Raw genomic sequence first — 18,982 nt, forward strand, 5'->3', positions numbered from 1 at the left:
TGCAGCAAACTAAAATCACTAACAGTCAGGAAGAATTGTTAGTTTGTCGACCAAAACAAGAAGAACCCTTTGGCCAAAATCCTATTAAATCTTGGGACAATATTGAGAATTGAGTGGGCTGGTTCTGTTCACCTGATTATTAAATGGACTCATATTTGAAGACCCAAAATCCAATCACTGAAATTTAATCACTACTTCTTTAGGTTCAAACCAAATGCTGGTTCTAGAGAATGATGAAATGGTAGGTAGACAAAAAGGAATGTAAAAAGGTCTCTAATTGCTTCAATAGTGTGCCAAGGTCTGGCAATCACAGCTTCAATCTAATGGAAACTCTCCAGATATCTAATCCCTGCAGGGAATTCTGGGACTATTCTGGATCACATCACAGGCTTCTCTAAGCAGCACAGGATTTTAGGATTTAAGTGACTATGAAGCAAACAGTTATGGTATTAATATGAAAAGAACAATCAATGTCAGCATGGCAGAATAGATTATAAGGGCTACAGTAACCTGCAGACAAATACAAGCCACCTGGAGAAGACATTTCCCATTTACTATATTCCTTCATGTCCAAGAAAAGCACTTTTGTTCATAGCCCCATCCTCGTGCCCTAAAGCAGCAGAGCCCTAAGTGGAACCAGAACTTTGTGGAGATCTAGATTCAAATGATGATTCAAAATATATCTGGTATGATTCCATTTCATACCAGATACCCCCAAATTATTCCTCTTTGCCTCTGGTTTCAAGGATTGCTTGGATCTAATGTTCCTCTCTAACATCTGAATGTAACTGAACCAACAAGTTGGATCATTACCCAAGAGGATGGATTCTGCAAGGAACTGGATAAAGGAAAAATTGGCCAGCTGAATTTCATATCATTATCTGCTGTATCATTTGATGACTCCGAGACACTCAACAACTAGCAGTACAAGCCTGTTTAGCAAATGTGTCAATTTATATGGATTCTATAATCTCTTGATCTATGACAATACATGGAAACAAAAATAAACCAGTGGTACTCTGTTTGTGTGTGTGTGTGTGTGAGTGCGTAAAGGGGCTGTAGCTTTCAGTTCATTCAATAATTTTGGGAAAATTAGTTCATGGGGAAAATCTTGATCTTTTCAAGCAAAAAACTGAGAATTCAATGAAGCTGCATCAGCCAAGTGTTGTGATAAAAACTATGAGTGTATTTGCCTAACATTATCTGTTTTGTTTAGGAATGAAACTCCTCAATGAACATGTTGTACAATCCTCATTTTCCTGTCTGTTTCAATGCATTTCTGGTTTATGATTCTAAAGACCACCATAGATAAATTAGAACCACCATAGATTAGGAGCCTGGTGATACAGTGGACTAAACTACTGTTAAAGTAGTATTTAGCTGCCAGCTAAAGTTCAATTCTCACCAGGCTCAAGGTTGACTCAGCCCTCCATCCTTCCGAGGTAGGTAAAATGAGGACCCGGTTTGTGGAGGCAATAAGCTGATTTTGTATAAAATAGAACACCGCTTGGGGGGGCCAAAAGCCCTACTAAGCAGGTATATACAAAAGTATGAAGGCTATTGCTTAAAAGCATTGTAAGCCGCCCTGAGTCTCCGGAGAAGGGTGGCATATAAATCAAACTAATAAATAAATAAATAAATAAACAACATGTAAGTTTTTAAACAGTTAAGGGCAGCAAATATTAAAAAGTAACTTTAATATGGGTAGCAAAATAATCATACCTCATTATACCAGTTGAAATTATGTATTATTTTTTAAAATATAAAAACAAGCAAAAGTTTATTTAATAAAGTAACATCAAATTAATTAAAATCAAGCTTGAGCCACTTTTACTTGCATTGACCATGTGTAATGCGGTGTGATTCCTTTAGAAACCATTCATGCATTTCCCCATATGTGGAAAAACAGCAGAAGTGCTCTGGCAATTTCTGGAATTCCCAGGTAGCTTAACTTTCGTTATGTTGTAATCCCAATGCAACTGGGGCGAGTCAGATTGAGGAAAGGCTATGCAACCAGCACATTGGAGCCTTTGGCTACAACACATTTGATTCTGTTTCAGATTAGTAAATAGTGTAAGATTTACTGCCAGCAGTGAAGACATTCTGATGCTACCAAAACAGGAGAGCAAATTTGGGATTACAGATAGTTTTCATTTAACAATCCTAATTGGGGTCAGGATTTCCATCACTAAGCAATGCAGTAATTAGGCAAAACATCACACGGCCTCATTATTTATTGTTAGCAATTTCAGTAGTCCTGGTTGTGGTAGTTAGGTCAGGACTATCATTGCTAAGCGAGAATGAGACCTCACACTTCTTCCCTGCCATGGTCGCTTCCTCACCCACCTATCTCCCCTCAACTTTCTTTTTTTAACATATAAATATAGTGTGTGTTTGTTTCCAGAAGTGGTGGAGTGCAGAGCAACCAAACCAGCAGAGATGAGGGGGATTTCTTAAAATTGTAATTGTAAATCCAGTGTGTGCTGCAGTGGTGGGTTGTTCCCGGTTTGGTCCGGTTCTATAGAACAGGTAGTAAAACCGGCAGGAGGCTCCCCCCACCCGCCACAATGTCATCATGGGTGATCTCGTATGCGCAGAAGCGCGTGCTCCCACTGCGAACTGGTAGTAAAGGTAAGTGGAACCCACCCCTGGTGTGCTGCCATGTACCTGAATTTTGGTCATGTGATCATGGGGGTACTAAAACAGCCATAACTTCAAGGACCAGCCATAAATACCATTAGTTCAAAGTTATAACTTTGAATGGTTGCTGAACAAATGATCATTAAGCAAGGACTAGCTGTATAAAGGATTTAATACTTTAAATCTAAGCAGGGTCAGGGTTAATTATAATTTGGAACTCCCACAAGGATTTTGCCGAATTAGTAGTTGGATGGGAAACCCCCAGGAATAGAGATTACAGAGAACATATAAGAAGGCAGTGGCAATGTAAACTGCAGGAGCTGTGTTCAACAGACAAATAATAAAGATAAATTCTCTATTTTGAAGAAAGTCAGATAAATTCAACATTAAAAGATCTGCCCAGATTTTGGAATTAAATGTAATTGGGGACAAAAATCTATTTTAATATGAAACTATTTATCCAGCTAAATATATTTATATCATACAGCATCTTCAAGATTAAACGCTTGTACGCATGACTGAAAAAGCCTTGTATAATGCAGGCTGGGGAATTGTTAGCCACCAAGTATGAGCAATGGAGAAACTTACCCTAGAAATGCCAACAATCTGCTCATCTGGAAGTAAACTGATGCGTACAAAACAGGATTCAAAATTAACATCTTCCTTCTCCATCAGATCTTTTCCCTGCAGCAAGGTGACATACAGGGTATTCGAATTCACATTGTATTCCATGTTAACTTCGATTTGTCCCACTGTGAATTCCTGGCCAAAGTTATTTCCAATGGAGGAGACAGAAGTTAGAGAGTCAGTGGAGATTGATTTTCTCAATGGCCCATAAGGAGTCAGCTCAAGGTCTTTGTTCATCAGCTCCAAGGTGCCCAACTCATTAATATTTTCAAAGGCATCGTCCATTTTCAAGCTTTGCTTGCAGACTGGAGATATTCTTTCTCCTGCCTTTCGGAAGTTGCTTGCTGCCCTCTGCAAATGATAAAAAAAAAACAAAAACAGAAAGCTAGTCAGAGATCGTGGTTAACCTGAACTTCAGCATGCTAAATGTAGAACATATAATTTTAATTATTTATAAACATAGGCTAGCAGAAAAAAAATATTCAGAACAAAATGGACAAAAATATTTCATATATCATGAAAGTAAGTTTTCACATTGTGAAAAACTGACATCCCCATCCAGAAAACATTCCCTTAGTTAAAACGAGATATTTTTTCAGTGCAAAGAAACATTGAAGAAAATTACAGCTGAATTAAAAGTTGTGTCTTCCAGATGTACATTGCATAGCTGTTTGTCACTTCAAGCATTACAACTACTTTTTAGGAAGTGCTACTAGCATTACTACAATGTCATCATAAATAACAATGGCAAGAGATTAGCTACATTGTTGATACTTGGAGTGCTGCCCATTTCATTAATAATTCTGGTCCTGTGGAAGGATCAAAAGACTGATGGTGGTTCTCTTGGCTAATTTATTTTTAAAACTGTGTGAACAAGATGGGCTTATTTTTTGAGGGTAAGCATAAAGGTATGGTAAAGTTAGCTTCCCAGGACCTCTGAATTCAGAAAAGAACAAATACCATGATGGTGTCTTAAATAATGAATATATACTAATGTTAGTCTTTGAGACAGTTGCATTTTCTTCATTGTTGCCTACATTTTTTTCTCTGAATTTTCAGGCCACGCACATTTATTTTCTGTTTTCAATTCTGAAGCCAGTTTTATTCCTTCCATTTCTTTGTGGTGCACATTACCTTTATGGACTGCATTTAATCCTATCAATATTTATGTAGAGATCTATACACCCTTTTGACAAAAATGATTCTAAATTTAAGTTCTAGAGGAGAAAACAAATGAAAATCTTCAGAAAATGTACCTGGAAGAGAAACACTGTGTATGCAACGTTGTTTAAACTGTGCCTGAAACTGTGCGGTCTATAGATAATGCCTTATTGAGTGTCAGATTGGTACAAATAGCTCAGTTCTGTCTACATTAAATAGCAGCAGCTCATCAGAGATTTAGACTAGGGTCTTCCCAGATCAATTCTGAGACTGACAGGAACTGACATTAAGATCCTCCACATTTTAAACTCCAAATTCACAATTTACTATTAGACTACAACTCTTTCTAGTGCTCGTTAATTTAATTTAAAAAATCACTAACATCAGCTATGCTCCAGGTACCTTTGGCACAATGCAAAATGAGATTCTGAAACAAAAATATCTCTCTTACCTTCAGACATCTGCACATATATAGGCAGGTAATCTTGATTCTGCTACATAATGTAAAAGTAGAAGTATGGCTTTACCTTTTTAAACTCTCATCTGTGATGGACTATATTAATTCTGAATGAAGATCAATAATCCAACATACACAATCTCAGATTTTCCTTTGTTTGCCAATGTTAACAACAAAACCACATCTAATCTCTGCTTCCTGCCTTGCCATGTTCTTATCAGTCTTCTCTGCCTGCCTATGCTTTGGTATGAAAAGAAAAACGTTTATTATACCAGTGGTGGGTTGTAACCGGTTCGGTCCGGATCTTGCGAACCAGTAGTGACGGCAGCGGGAGGCTCCGCCCACCTGCCTGGATGTCATCACGGACACTCTGCGCATGCGCAGAAGCACCGCACGCGCTCCCATTGCAAACCGATAACAAAGGTAAGTGGAACCCACCTATGTGTTATACCCATTCATGAGCCAAACAACTATGGGGAAAAAAAAAGAAGCCAAAATTGTATTTTGGAAGGAAATGTGTTATAACATTCCCACAAACCTATTTCCAGAGGACTGTGTAATGTATTTTATATATGTATGTATTCCGAAAGAAAATATAGGACAAATTATTCTCACTCAAGCAAACAGTAATATTTAATATTAATATTTAGAGACTCTTTTAGTTCTTTGACTGGATTTTACAAAAAGATATCTTCCCAGAACAACTTTCATTTTAAGATGGACTCTGAATTGCTGACTTCTTGGCTGAAATTTGGGACTTTCTGACTTCTCCCCCATCCCTTGCTTTTCTAACATCCTGCCTGAATAAAAATTCCAAAGCTTCTCCAGTCATTTTAAGGCATTTTGGTTCACTTTAGTAAAAACAAAAATATTCAACTATGAATTTTGGGTGGGTGGGGTTGTGGGAAGGGCCCATGGAGTAACATAGCTGTGTTACTTTTTAAGCATTTATGAAAAACCATCCAGGAGAAATCTGACCATGGTCATTGACTTGTTTCACTGAATTCAATCCTACATTCTGTAGTGTTGGTTTGGGGGATTTGGAAAGGAGATTGTTGAATGGCCAGAAAAAACAGTTAGAATTCATCAAACCTCTTGGTCAAATCGCAGTTGATCATCGCTAGGGAGACTTAAATTGTGCCCTCTACTTTAGATCTTACTGAATTACTTTAATTTATTTTTATTTTTTCTATGTAAAAAATTTAGAGAATTTCTTTTTCTTTGTGTGTGTGTGTGAATATAGGTTAACATTTACAAAGAGCAGGATCTTTTCTATCATGGGACATATACTAATTAGAAACCAGTTGGGTAAAGATTGAGGTTTTTTTTTTTTTAAAAAAATTGAACTTTATTGAAAGTTTTAAAAACAAGACTAAATATTGATACAAACCAAAATAGAGCAACAAGGAAAAAGGAGGCAAATATTAAGTACAATTGCAAATTTACCTCCTTTTGTAAAGTTAGACCATGATTCTGTTCTTACTATAATATATCCTATCTAACTGTCAAAATCTCAGATCTTCAGTTCATTTTTTTTTGTTTTGTACAAAGAATCCAAAATGTTTCCAGTCAGCAATAAACATAGATATTTATCATTTATCTAATCAAACAGGTCAATTTGGGAGTCAATGTTGAATATCCTTTAAGGTTTTCACCCATTTAAAAGTACATTCTTTTATTCTGCATTAGAATAGGTTTTTGTGTTTTATTGGATTACTCATATTATTGTGTTCCATTTATGACAAGCCTTGAGTTTGTGCTTGACATTAATCTTGCCAAGATTCAATACATCAGAGGATGGTGAGTGAGATATAAAATATAGCACAAAGCTGACTGTTAAGTCATCTCCTTGTTCAGGCCTTCTCCTTGAAAGAACCTCTTTCCTGCCCCCTAATTTTTTCATGATACAATTATCCCATCAAAGGCAAATGGTTGGGGGAGAGTAGACTTAAGAAAAGCAAAAAGGAAAAATAAACTTTAACAATCCATCCCACCCATTGTTTCAATACATTTACATTTCCCTCAGGTGCTATCACCACCACTATTGCAAAGTTTAGCTTTTTAATTTGGTGGAAGAATGTTTTAACCAATTCAGTATTATCTCCAAATTTTTATTTAAGATAACTAAGCATTTATAAGCAATTAAACAAATCAGCAAATGAAAAGGGCTGTGGCTGAAGGGCTAGAGTCCTTATGAGACTCTTCTATCTGTATTAGATAACAGCTGAGTTTTAAAGCCTCTACATTTTCTATGGATTTCTTACATATATACAGTATATTGCCAACCTGGCCAGTGCACATAGCAGTTCACAGGCAAAAACCAAGGATTCATAATGTAATAGCTACAATATAAAAAAGGAGGAGGGAGAGAGAAGGGAGAAAAACAAATTAAGTCAGGAACCACATGAGAGATGAGGAAGATAAAGTGCCAAATGGTAGATGGTTTCAGCCTTTGCCACCAGTGCTAAACTTTGTGCCCTTCCACCACTATAGCTGTGGTGGTGCAGTGGTTAGAATATAATATTGCAGACTGACTCTGCCCATTGTCAGGAGTTTGATCCTGACCAGACTTAGTTTTCCATCCTTCTAAGGGCAGTAAAATGAGGACCCAGATTGTTGGGGGCAATATGTTGTAAACTAATCAGAAAGTGCTGTAAAGCACTGCAGTATATAAATCTAAGTGCTATTGCTATATTTTATGCCTAGCTCAAGATTCTTTTCTTAAACCTACTCCTGTCTTTTCAGTTTTGTTATCATAATCACCACCATCTTAATTTGCAATATTCAAGACAAAATTAAGAGTTGGATGTTCATTAAAGGATGCTTGATGACATGCAAAGAGGATGGATGGATGTGGCAACAGATGAGCTTCTTAACACTGTTGTCACAATTAATTGCTCCTTACCTTTTGTTTGATTTGAGAATATGTGGACCCATACTTTTGTTCTAGGTATCTGTAGTCATAGTTTGGAAATGGAGAAGGTGCAGGATAGCCACCCGATTTCCATAACTTCCATAGGTTTACTCCAGCTATTCCCAGGAGAGCAAGAGCACCAGTAATATAGACACCTATTTCCCACCCAGATGGATTTCTTATGACTGGAAGAAAACAAAGTTCTTATCAGAAGAAAGCAGCTACCAGAGCCTTTCCATCTTGCAGAAATATTTTATGTCAACAGTACAAATATGCCTTTTATGTGATTAATGCTGCTGGAAAAAGGAGGAAATTGATACGCCAAACTGCAGGGAGATTTTTTTCCCCTTGAAAACTGTTGTAAAGTAGCTGGAATATATGGCAAAGCGCAAATACTTTTTAAAATTTTTTAAACTGAATGACAGCATCATTATGTAGGTATATACTGTCTTCAGCAAAAATGTAAATAGCTTAATAATCCCTATTAAGAACCACTGTAACAAATTCTAAAATATATTTGCTGTTTTAATCTTTGCAAATCCTTTTTCAGGCTGTGTATCAAGTTTTAAAATTGACCAATGTCTCCTTGTAGTGATTAGTTTCTTTTCTACAAGATTTTGAATCTTTTTTTTCTGTTCTGTTTCCCTATTTGTCCAGACCTTCACATGAACAACATTTTTCTTTTCAGCACAGAATGTATGGCCAAGACTTCAACTTCATGCTTTAGGCTTCATATTGCTTCACTTAATTATGAAATCTGTGAACAAGTAAACTCACAATCAGTGCTATGCCAAAGGCTAATAGCATAACCATAACAACATACAACTTCTCTACATATTTAAATCAGGGGTGGGCAAGTATGGCCTTTTATGATCTGTGGACTTCAACTCCTGGAATTTCTGAACCAACATGTCTGGCTGAGGAATTGTAGAAGTTGAAGAACACAGGTTGTAAAGGGGCCATAGGTGCCCACGCCTGATCTTTGTTTGCTTTGGATTTTTTTCCCCATTCCCCCCAACCTTCCTTAAAATGAGACCTGGAAGTTCTTATGACTGCAACCTAACATTATGCTTTGGGGCGTGTGGGTGAGGAAAAGAGGAGGTGGAGTCAAGAAATAAATGTCTAAAAATCATTTCAAAGGCTCTGGAAGAATGACAGGTTTATGATTTTTTTCAAAAATGGGTAATCTAATGTGCCCACGTATTCTCCCCACACAGGTAGTCCTCACTTAATGACCAGTCAATAACCATTTGAGGTTACGATGGCCTCAGAAAGAATGCTTTTTGGCCAGTTTGTTAAGAATTCGTAATACTCACCACTGAGATGCTGGTCAGCAATGTCATGATCCATGGTGACTACTTCAAATTACATCAGTTACCTGGAAGAACATACAAACAGAATCCAAGACAAAGAGATTATGGTACTGTCACCATGCAGGATTGTCCAAAAGCACAGAAGGCTTGCTCTATATGTAGGGTCACTTAAGGCACTAATCTTTTTTCTGGTTGGCCCCATACTTCTTCCACAGTTATTAAATGTCATTTCCACCGCAATTTGTCACACATCTATGTGAAAGCATCCCTTTGTACATTTGAATTCCTTTTTCTTCCTGGGAAATATAATCCTCTAATGCTATTTTGGCTACAGCAGGGTCAAGAGAGTCCTTTGCTCCTACTTTTAATGTATGCACCATTCTATTAAGGTGAGGGAAGATGTGATCCATAATATTTGTACAGAACTATTTCGTCATCCCATTATGCTACTAACACTTAAGCTACATAATCTGTTACGTATAGTACTTCTACACAGAAGCTTATCTTCATTACTATAAAAACTCCTTATGTGAAACAATCCTTGGTATGAGGGTTATTTCACTTATACTATCACTACAAGATCCCCATTATTGTTAAGATACCATAAATCCAAAAAGTACCCCACTTCTCCAGTTCTAGGATTCTAAACAAAGCAAAATATTATTAGCTTCCAATCTATCAGAAATACAGGGAGGCTTTCATAAAATAAGCATGCACAGCATTGCAGCTTTAGTCAAACCAATCCACTATGTTTATAGAAACCTGAGATAGCCAAAATGGCTACTCTCTTGTTTCCAGACAAGTTACCGACCCTTTAATAGATGTAGGAGGGTCAACAATTCAAAGATTGCAGCTTTCTCAAACATGAGCTGGAAGAAAATTGATTTTTGTCAACCATGCAGGTATTATAAATCTGTGTCAGAAAAAAAGAAGTGTACAGGGAACCCTACTGGTTAATAGCTAGGTTGATTAATCTGCATCTTGAGAGCATTTTAAAATTCTGCTGTAGACAAGACTATTATGGATCAGTTGCTGCTGAGAATTCAAACTACAGAGATTTCATTTCACACAGTCAGCCTTATGTTAAACACTTCAAGCTGATTGTAATCAAACAATGAAAGCCATTGGGGAATAAGGATTGATTCAATGTCATAGTTAAAACTTGTAGGATGATTCCCTTTGGGAGGGTTCCAGCTCTTTAAAAAAAAAAACAAGCTTAAAAATAAAGAAAATCTTGGACGAAGAGTAAAAAAATGTGTGTATTATTTTAAGTTTCTAATTTTTAATGCTCCTCAAAGTTGCTTCCCTTACACTAATATGGAACATTTTATACTGGCAATTGTGGCAATCATATTAATTAAATCTTGAAACCTGTATTATAAAGCTTTTTCAAGCAGCACTAGTGTCTTGAAATGCTGATAGATGAAATACATTTAAAATCAAAGTGTCTTTGGTTTTCCATGAGTCATTGGTACATGATGTTTTGTGGCAATATTTCATTAAGATTTGATTTTCAAATAGGGTATCTAGGATTAGAGGTCAAAGACTGCTGAAACTTTGCAAAAGCATTTTAAGCAACCTGCCAATGGGAAAGGTCCATTTTATTTTACATTTCTGAATGTTCTTTATTTACTGGTAAGGAATCACTACATTATTCCATTTCATGTTCAGCTAATGAACTATTGGATAAAGATTTGCCTGAGATCATCCCGTTTAGCTGATAATCTTTTGAGTAGTTTCCAGTGTTTAACACCAATAATTTCCATGAAGATATTTTTTTATCAAAGTGTTAAATGGTCAACTGTTACATCTTGGGAAAAGAGTATCCAAACATTTCTGATTTTCAATATGCTGTGATGTTTGCGTGTATGTACTAGTGTATAGTTTGCATACACACACAAATATGTATCCTTTCTTTTTCTCTGTGTCTTTCTCTTCCCCCCATCAAGTCTTCTGACCAACCAGTCTAATTGGATCTATCTTGGAAAGTTTCCCAGGCTGCTTCACACATTCTTATCATGGAACAGCAGAGACTTCACAACAGTGGCTGAATATTATGATACAATCCTGAATGTGAGACTCCATACATAGGAAATCTCTCATGGAAGATAGTAGGCCAAACATGATCAGCCAATCATTCAAGCAGATTTTCAGGACCATGGACAGTTCTACATAACAACTTGCTCCAGCAAATCCTGGCATTCAACTGAGCCTATCCCTTTCTAATGGGAGCCAAGCATAGTCTTTGAGCCTCCTGTCAGTTCGCAGCTGCTTGAATATCAAAGCATATTGGCAAGAAGACATTCAGGTGAATGTTGATTAGGGGGCTCAATATGGTTTGTCTCTCTCAAGAAGTAGTTCAATTTTGGTGTTACAACGTTTTGGTTTGGAACTATGACTTTTATAGTCTGCACTTCTAAGTCACATCATCTGTCTTACTCCTCTACTTTGGAATTAAAATTATGGTCACTATTTAAGGTTAGACTCAAGCCATCCAAAAAGAAAATAATCTATGAAATTCAAGTAAAAGATATTTTAAGTACAAATCTATGTTTCAGTTTATACAACAAAAAGTATCTTTTTTGTTTTTATCTTTTTATCACAATACATGGATCTGTATGAAAGACTTCCTGGCTAGAGCTGCCACTTGCTCCTAGAACAAGATCTATGAGTCCAAGAAGATCCCCAAATTGTGTCTATGATTTTTCAAGGCAAAACCCCCAAAAGTCCAGTTGTCTTTGGAATCCCTAAATTGTGCACCCCTTCCAAAGGGGCAAATGCAACCCTGTTGAGGGCTAAAGATGGGAGGTCTCCAGTCCTGGCTATTCTAAATACCTACAAGTTTCCTAAGTACAAATGAAAATTCCTATTAACTGGGCCATATAGATTTGGCTTTGTGGGATGTTAACAAAAGCTGCAGAGAGATATGTTTCATTTTTTTGAAGAAGAAATGTGATTTGGGGAGGGAAAAAAATCTGTTTTATTTAATCCTATAATTTAGTTAATGTTTATTGCCTGAGTGTTTTTATGTAATTGATTCTGTGAGATTCATCTGAAATCTCACCACCTAGAAGCATTTTAAATAATCAAGCATAATTATATAAGGGGTTATTCCAGAGGTGGGTTTCAGCAGGTTCTGACCACTTCTGGAGAACCGGTAGCAGAAATTTTGAGTAGTTTGGAGAACTGGTAGTAAAAATTCTGACTGGCCCCGCCCCCATCTATTCTCTGCCTCCTAAGTCCCAGCTGATTGGGAGGAAATCCTTGCCCCAGGAGTGGGGAGGGAATGGGGATTTTGCAGTATCCTTCCCCTGGAGTGGGGTGGAAATGTAGATTTTACAGTATCTTTCCCCTGTCACGCCCACCAAGCCATGCCATGCCCACCAAACCACACCCACAGAACTGGTAGTAAAAATTTTTGAAACCCAACAATGGGTTATTCCACTGTCAACTCATCTGACATTTTCTCAATCCATGAATCAGTTTCTGAACAAGACTGCATACATTTAATTTTTTAAATATTATATATGGAAGCTGAATGTTGTAAAATATCTTTTAGGAGTACTTATATTTCCAATCCAATCTAGTGGATTACACTAGAACAGAGGTGGGCAACTATGGCCCTTTTATGACTTGTGGACTTCAATTCCCAGAATTCCTGAGCTAACATGGCTGGCTCAGGAATTCTGGGAGTTGAAGTCCACAAGTCATAAATGGGCCATAGTTGCCCACCCCTGCACTAGAACCCCAGATATATTCTTACATAATAAAAATGATGGATTTCTTATCTGGAAAAATTCTCAGGACAGGAACATTTTCACAAGTGCACATATGTCTACAACATATTGTTAATGTTCTAAATATTCCCCGCCAACTGAAAATAGCAAGGATTCCCATCAGAAGATATAGAAGAGTCAAACCGTGTTGCCCCCATAATTCATACATGGCTCATTTGGAAGCATTAAGCTTTGAAATTCAGGTCAAGAAGTCTTGATGGCACTAAGTGTCTTAGGAGCTAGATGTCTAGCTGATTTCTTTCACATCAATTATATTTAAAGACTTTCCGCTGACATCCTTCTCTATATACAGTAGCCCCTTTATCAAGGTATGTCACTTAACTACACATCAAAGCAGTACTATGAAGATTATGGGGTGTCTTCCTATAAACAGACTCACCTAGTACACATTGCCAAGGAAAAGTAATCTTATTTACCAGACAATGCTACTGAGCTTTTCTTCGCTAACTGGCTGTATGCTATTGTGAATTTCAAAACTGACTGCAGTGCAGTCCACTTAATTTTGAAATTATATATATATATATTAAATAAGACCAGGAACAATCTTAGGTCTTGGAAGTCTATAGTCAGAATAGCACAGGATGAAAACAACAGAAAAACAGAAATGTTAGGACATAAACAAATTTCCAGTGAATTTCAGTATTTTTTTTTTTCTTTGCATTAAACATTTTCCCTTATTTCAAAATGTCCCTTAATAGATATCTTCTTTGATAAAATTTCAAAAGGAGAATGAAATTACACATTAAATGTTGTTTCTTTTGTGCTCCAAAGTCTGAAGAAACCGATCTCTAATGAATGAATGCCAGCAGAATTCTTCTAACTTTAAAAGAACTGCTTTTAAAAGAACACATCTACATTTAATTCATTAAGATTGTTCTCATTTTTCAGCCTACTGGCTGAAGTGCTGCTTTGGCATGCAGAAGGCCACCATTTCAATCACTGGTATCTCAAGGCAAAACGTATCTCAAATAAATCTTAATGATCATTAAGGGACACCCCCCCCCCAAGGTTGCTTCCAACCCTATTACTTTATGTTCTATGTTCGTTCATTTGTAGCTCTTGGTTTCAGACTCTGGAGAGCTGCCAGTCAGACGAGGCATTCTAGAGTTACACGAAAAAATGATTGGAACCATTATAAGGTAGTTTGTATCCTCATGCAACGTTTTATTTTCCCTTAAAAATGTTTCTGTGTTACTGTTCTAGGGCTTCATGTAAATATTCCAGCTGGATGTCCAACAGAAACTATGGATTGTTGTTGAAGTTCTGTTTTCATATCCTGGAGCAACATTATTTAATAGTGTACTGACAATTTGTCACTAGTAGTTTCGTTAAAGCATGGATGGAGCCAGTAGTGGGTGATGAAAATCTAATGAAGACAAAAGTGATTCTAGACAGATTCTCATTAGTTTCCTTTATGAGCTGCTGTAGCCAAGAGAGTGATGACAGGAAGGACTACATGAAGCCGAGGAAAGCACACACCATTTGCCAGAAAGAAATAATAACATTTTGAAATGGGTGACAAGGAAAAAAATATACATAAAGAACAAAGAGTTCCTGAATCAAAGGTGCACTTAGTTTATCTCAAAATAGAAAGCACAAGCTTGATTAAAATTAATATCTCCTCTGGATTTGCCCAAACAGCATCAAGCTGAGTGAATCTAAGCAACTGTATACTTGATATGACTAGAAAGTGCTTCATAATGGCCCTCAGACAGTCCTCTTGCCTGTTTCTGCCCATTAGAGTTTGGGTCACTTTAAAAAGGGTTGTCAGAGGGCACTCTATGGATTTGTTTGAGTGGGAAAATATTGACATTTCATTAATTTTATTGTCATAGAATAAGCCTGCATATAGGCTCTTACTCACACTCAGTCAGATTATAGCAACAATGGTGTTCTTGTGAGGACAACCCATAGAAAATGGGAGAAAACCATATGCAGAAAGTGCATTCTATTAAGTTCCCTCTAGTTTAGCCTTATTCAATCTGATGCCTTCTAGATGAGCTGGGACTTCAATTTTGAGAATTCCTAGCTATAGTGCATAATTTATAATATAGGTTACACTACTACCCTGTTTCCCTGAAAATAAGACAGAAAAGGAAAATAAGCCCTAGCATGATTTTTCAGGATGCTCATAATATAAGCCCTACCCCCAAAATAAGCCCCCGCTAAGATAATCAGTCAAACGGACACATTTTAGTACCACATCTCCCCAAAAATAGGACCTAACCGGAAAATAAGACCTAATGCTTTGTCTTTTGGAGCAAAAATTACTATAAGACCCGGTCTTATTTTCAGGGAAATACAGTATAAACTATTATCTTTTCTCATTCTACAAAATCCCTACATACCTTGTTATTATTATTCCCCCTATTTTTCAATTTTATGCTTTATGCAACCCTGCCCTGCTCACAAAAGGGATGTAACAAAATGTACAGGAGACCCAAAGATTTGCAAAAAGTATTCACCCACCCAAAAGGAGGAGGAAAAAAAAACAGAAATCAGATCTCTAATTAAAACAGGAATATATCAAGATTCAATCTAAGCAGAAGGTTCTTCAGCCTTTAAGTAATATTAAAAAAAAACAAGCTGACAAGCAAGTTGACAGGGAGAGCAAATGGCTATTCAGAAGGGAAGCTGAAAGGAAAGGAAGGAGAGAAGCACAGAATAGTGGGGACAGCATAGGACGGGAAATAGAAACTGAATTGAATTGCCAGGTGAAGAGAAAAGAGGGAAAATGGTCGTTGCTTACCTGAACGACCCTTTTATACTCGACGTTCAGACACTCCTCAGTCTGGGTAACGATCACTCCTATTTGCACAGCTGAGTGTCAATCAAATCCCTCTGGAGCTGGATCCACCTCACTTCCTGCTCCTTCCTCAGAGTTTTCACGAAGACAACTTGGTTCAAGAGCATTAGGACAGCCATGAAGAAAAACTCCGCCAGGTAGTGACACAGGAAGCAGACAGCTACAGAGGGAAAGAAAGCAGACCTCCACCAAGGCCAGATGCGGCGAAAAAAAGGGAGGGACGGAGTGTCTGAACGTCGAGTATAAAAGGGTCGTTCAGGTAAGCAACGACCATTTTCCTACTCGCCGTTCAGACACTCCTCAGTCTGGGACATACCCAAGTTAGAAAAGAAAAGGGAGGGAATTAAGCCGTAGACTGGCCTTGTGGAGAGATTACAGCCTGTAATACCCTTCTGCCAAAGGCAGCATCTGCAGAAGCAAACTTATCCAGCCTATAGTGACTTACAAAGGAAGAGAGGGAGGACCATGTGGCCGCCCGGCAGATATCATCTACTGAAGCCTGGGTAGCCCATGCCGCTGATGTTGCAGCACTACGGGTAGAATGGGGCAGTATACCACCCGGGACAGGGGCCTCCCTTAATTCATATGCCTTAGATATACAGGCCTTGAGCCACCTGCCCACTGTAGCAGAAGAAACCTTCTGACCCAGGGAGGAGGGAAGAAAGGACACCAGCAGAGCCTCAGTCTTGCGAAAGGAGGCAGTCCTTTTAAGATATCTTCTCAAAGCCCGTCGCACATCCAAGGTATGCCATCGCCTCTCAGCAGGATGACGCGGGTTTGGGCAAAAGTTAGGTAAGACCAGTTCTTGGGCTCGATGAAAACGAGTGTTCACTTTGGGAACGAAGGCTGGGTCGAGGCGTAGAACAACCCGATCAGGGTAGAAGACACAGAGGTCACTTCTCATGGACAAAGCTGCAATTTCGGATACTCTGCGAGCCGAAGTAATTGCCAACAAAAAGGCCATCTTTAAAGACAAGTAGCGTAGGCTGGACGAAGCAATGGGTTCGAACGGTGGACCCGTCAAGGCCTGCAACACCAAGGTAAGGTCCCAAGTGGGGTAGCGGTGAATCGGCGGAGGCCGCAAGTTTGAGACCCCTTGGAGAAAGGAACGGATTCTGGGATCCTGAGACAAAGGAACTCGCGCCTCCCCAGACAGGACAGTGGCCAGAGCCGCCACCTGTCGACGTAGAGTCGCAGGGGCCAAGCCTTTGGAGAACCCCGCATGCAGAAAACGCAGAATGTCCGGAACTGACGCTGTTGTGGGATCCACGTGATGATCTCCGCACCATCTTGTGAAGGTAGCCCATGAGGCGTTATAAATACGAATTGTTGATGGTCTTCGAGCTGCCTGAATAATGGAGATGACGTCTTCAGACAAGTTGTCCTTGAAGAGCTTTATGCGCTCAAATGCCACACGGCTAATCGAAGCCACTCTGGTTCCGGATGACGGACGGCCCCTTGAGTTAACACAACCTTGTCGGGTGGAATCCTCCAGGGCGGTTTGACCGACAAGTTCTTGAGGTCGGCGAACCACTCCCGACGAGGCCAATATGGCGCTACCAGCAGAAGATTCGCCTGCTCTTGAATAACCTTCCGAATGACTTTGGAGAGGACTGGAAGAGGGGGAAAGGCATAGAGGAGCCCCCGGGGCCACGGATTCTGAAGAGCGTCCAGACCCTCCGCTGCTGGAGATGGGTAGCGGGAAAAGAACCTCGGCAATTGGGTGTTGTGAGCCGTCGCAAACAGGTCCACTAAGGGAAGACTGAACCTCCTGGACAGGTCCTGGAACAGGCAGGGGTCCAGCCTCCACTCGGCATGATCTATTTGGTCTCTGCTGAGCCAATCTGCTTCTCGATTTAGAGACCCCGAAATGTGTTCGGCTTTTATCGACGAGAGGTGGAGCTCCGCCCATGACAGAAGACGTTCCGCCTCCTGCATTAGTGTCCAGGAGCGAGTCCCCCCTTGTTTGTTGATATGGGCCTTGGTGGCCACATTGTCCGTTAGAATCAGAATGTCCCGGCGATATACAAGGTGTTTGAAGTGCATCAGGGCGAGGCGAACCGCTCTGAGCTCCAGCCAATTTATATTGTGCGACTGTTCTGTCGACGACCAGACCCCCTGGGCTAACTGAAGGTTGAGATGAGCCCCCCAGCCTCGGAGACTGGCGTCCGTGGTTAACACCATCCGCTCTGGTTCCAGGAAGGGGGAGCCCTTGCTGAGGGCCGGAGACAGCCACCACCTCAGGGAAAGACGAACTGGAGCCGGAACTGTTACCTTGAGAAGAGACTCTGCTCGACCTTGTCTCTGGTAAGGGAGCAGAAACCATTGGAGGCGACGAAGGTGGAAACGCGCCCAAGGGACAATGTCTATGCACGATATTAATTTTCCCAGAAGTTGGGAAAGAGTGAGTAAGGTGACCGACCTCTGGCGTAAGACCTGAGACACCAGATTCCTTATGCTGACCTGTCTGTCGGGAGATAGAAAGACTGTACAAAGACTTGAATCTATCGTTGCTCCGAGATGTAGAATGCAAGTCGTGGGAGATAGGTGACTTTTTGCAAAGTTCAAAGTGAACCCGTGGTTTTGAAGGGTGTGAATCACTAGCTCCCGGTCTTGGGTCGCCTGCTCGTGTGAAGATGACAGGATCAAAATGTCGTCGAGGTAGCATGCCAGGCGGACCGGAACCTCTCTGAGCGACGCCGCAACTGCTGCTAGCAACTTTGTAAATGTTCTCGGAGCAGATGATAGGCCGAATGGCATGGCCCGATATTGAAAGTGATGGTCTCCAAACGCAAACCTGAGGTACTTTCTGTGCTGTAAGAGAATGGGGACGTGGAGGTACGCCTCCTTCAGATCTACAGATTGCATCAGATCCCCCCGCCGGATGCAGCCGAGCAAAGACTTGAGGGAATGCATTTTGAACCGGCGGTACAAGATGTGTTGATTGAGACGTCGTAGGTTCAAAATGCCCCTCCAATCTCCTGAGCTTTTTGGGACCAGAAATAGCGTTGAATAAAATCCGGTTTTGAGTTGGTCCGATGGAACTTGTTCTATAGCCTGAATCTGCAACAGATGGAAAATTTCGAGCGAGAGAAGAGAACGCTTCTCCGGCTGAACCGGCCAGGGGCAATGAACATAAAAGTCCTGAGGCATGGTGGTGAATTCCAAACGTAAGCCTTCGGTGACAGTTTGGACAATCCAGGCATCCGAAGTTGTAGTTGGCCACAGGTGAGAGAAGGCTTGGAGCTTGCCACCGATCGGGACCAG

The 18,982-nt window shown here is 39.6% G+C and overlaps 1 protein-coding gene across 2 annotated transcripts in view; it reads right to left on the reverse strand.

The window, feature by feature from the left end:
• Positions 1-18,982, reverse strand: part of SYT12 (synaptotagmin 12) — a 47,734-nt gene that overhangs the window by 19,886 nt on the left and 8,866 nt on the right. Inside the window, exons 2-4 of one of the 2 annotated variants that reach the window (XM_034416717.3) lie at positions 9,116-9,177; positions 7,791-7,984; positions 3,229-3,618 (exon numbers count right to left, since the gene is read on the reverse strand). In XM_034416717.3, coding sequence (XP_034272608.1) covers positions 3,229-3,618; positions 7,791-7,984; positions 9,116-9,149 — 618 coding nt within the window. In that variant the 5' untranslated portion in view covers positions 9,150-9,177. The remainder of the gene's footprint in view (positions 1-3,228; positions 3,619-7,790; positions 7,985-9,115; positions 9,178-18,982) is intronic. The other variant, XM_034416719.3, reaches the window with a different exon arrangement.

This window comes from Pantherophis guttatus, chromosome 1 (assembly GCF_059756535.1).
Source record: "Pantherophis guttatus breed Tessera chromosome 1, ASM5975653v1, whole genome shotgun sequence".
NCBI lineage: Eukaryota > Metazoa > Chordata > Lepidosauria > Squamata > Colubridae > Pantherophis > Pantherophis guttatus.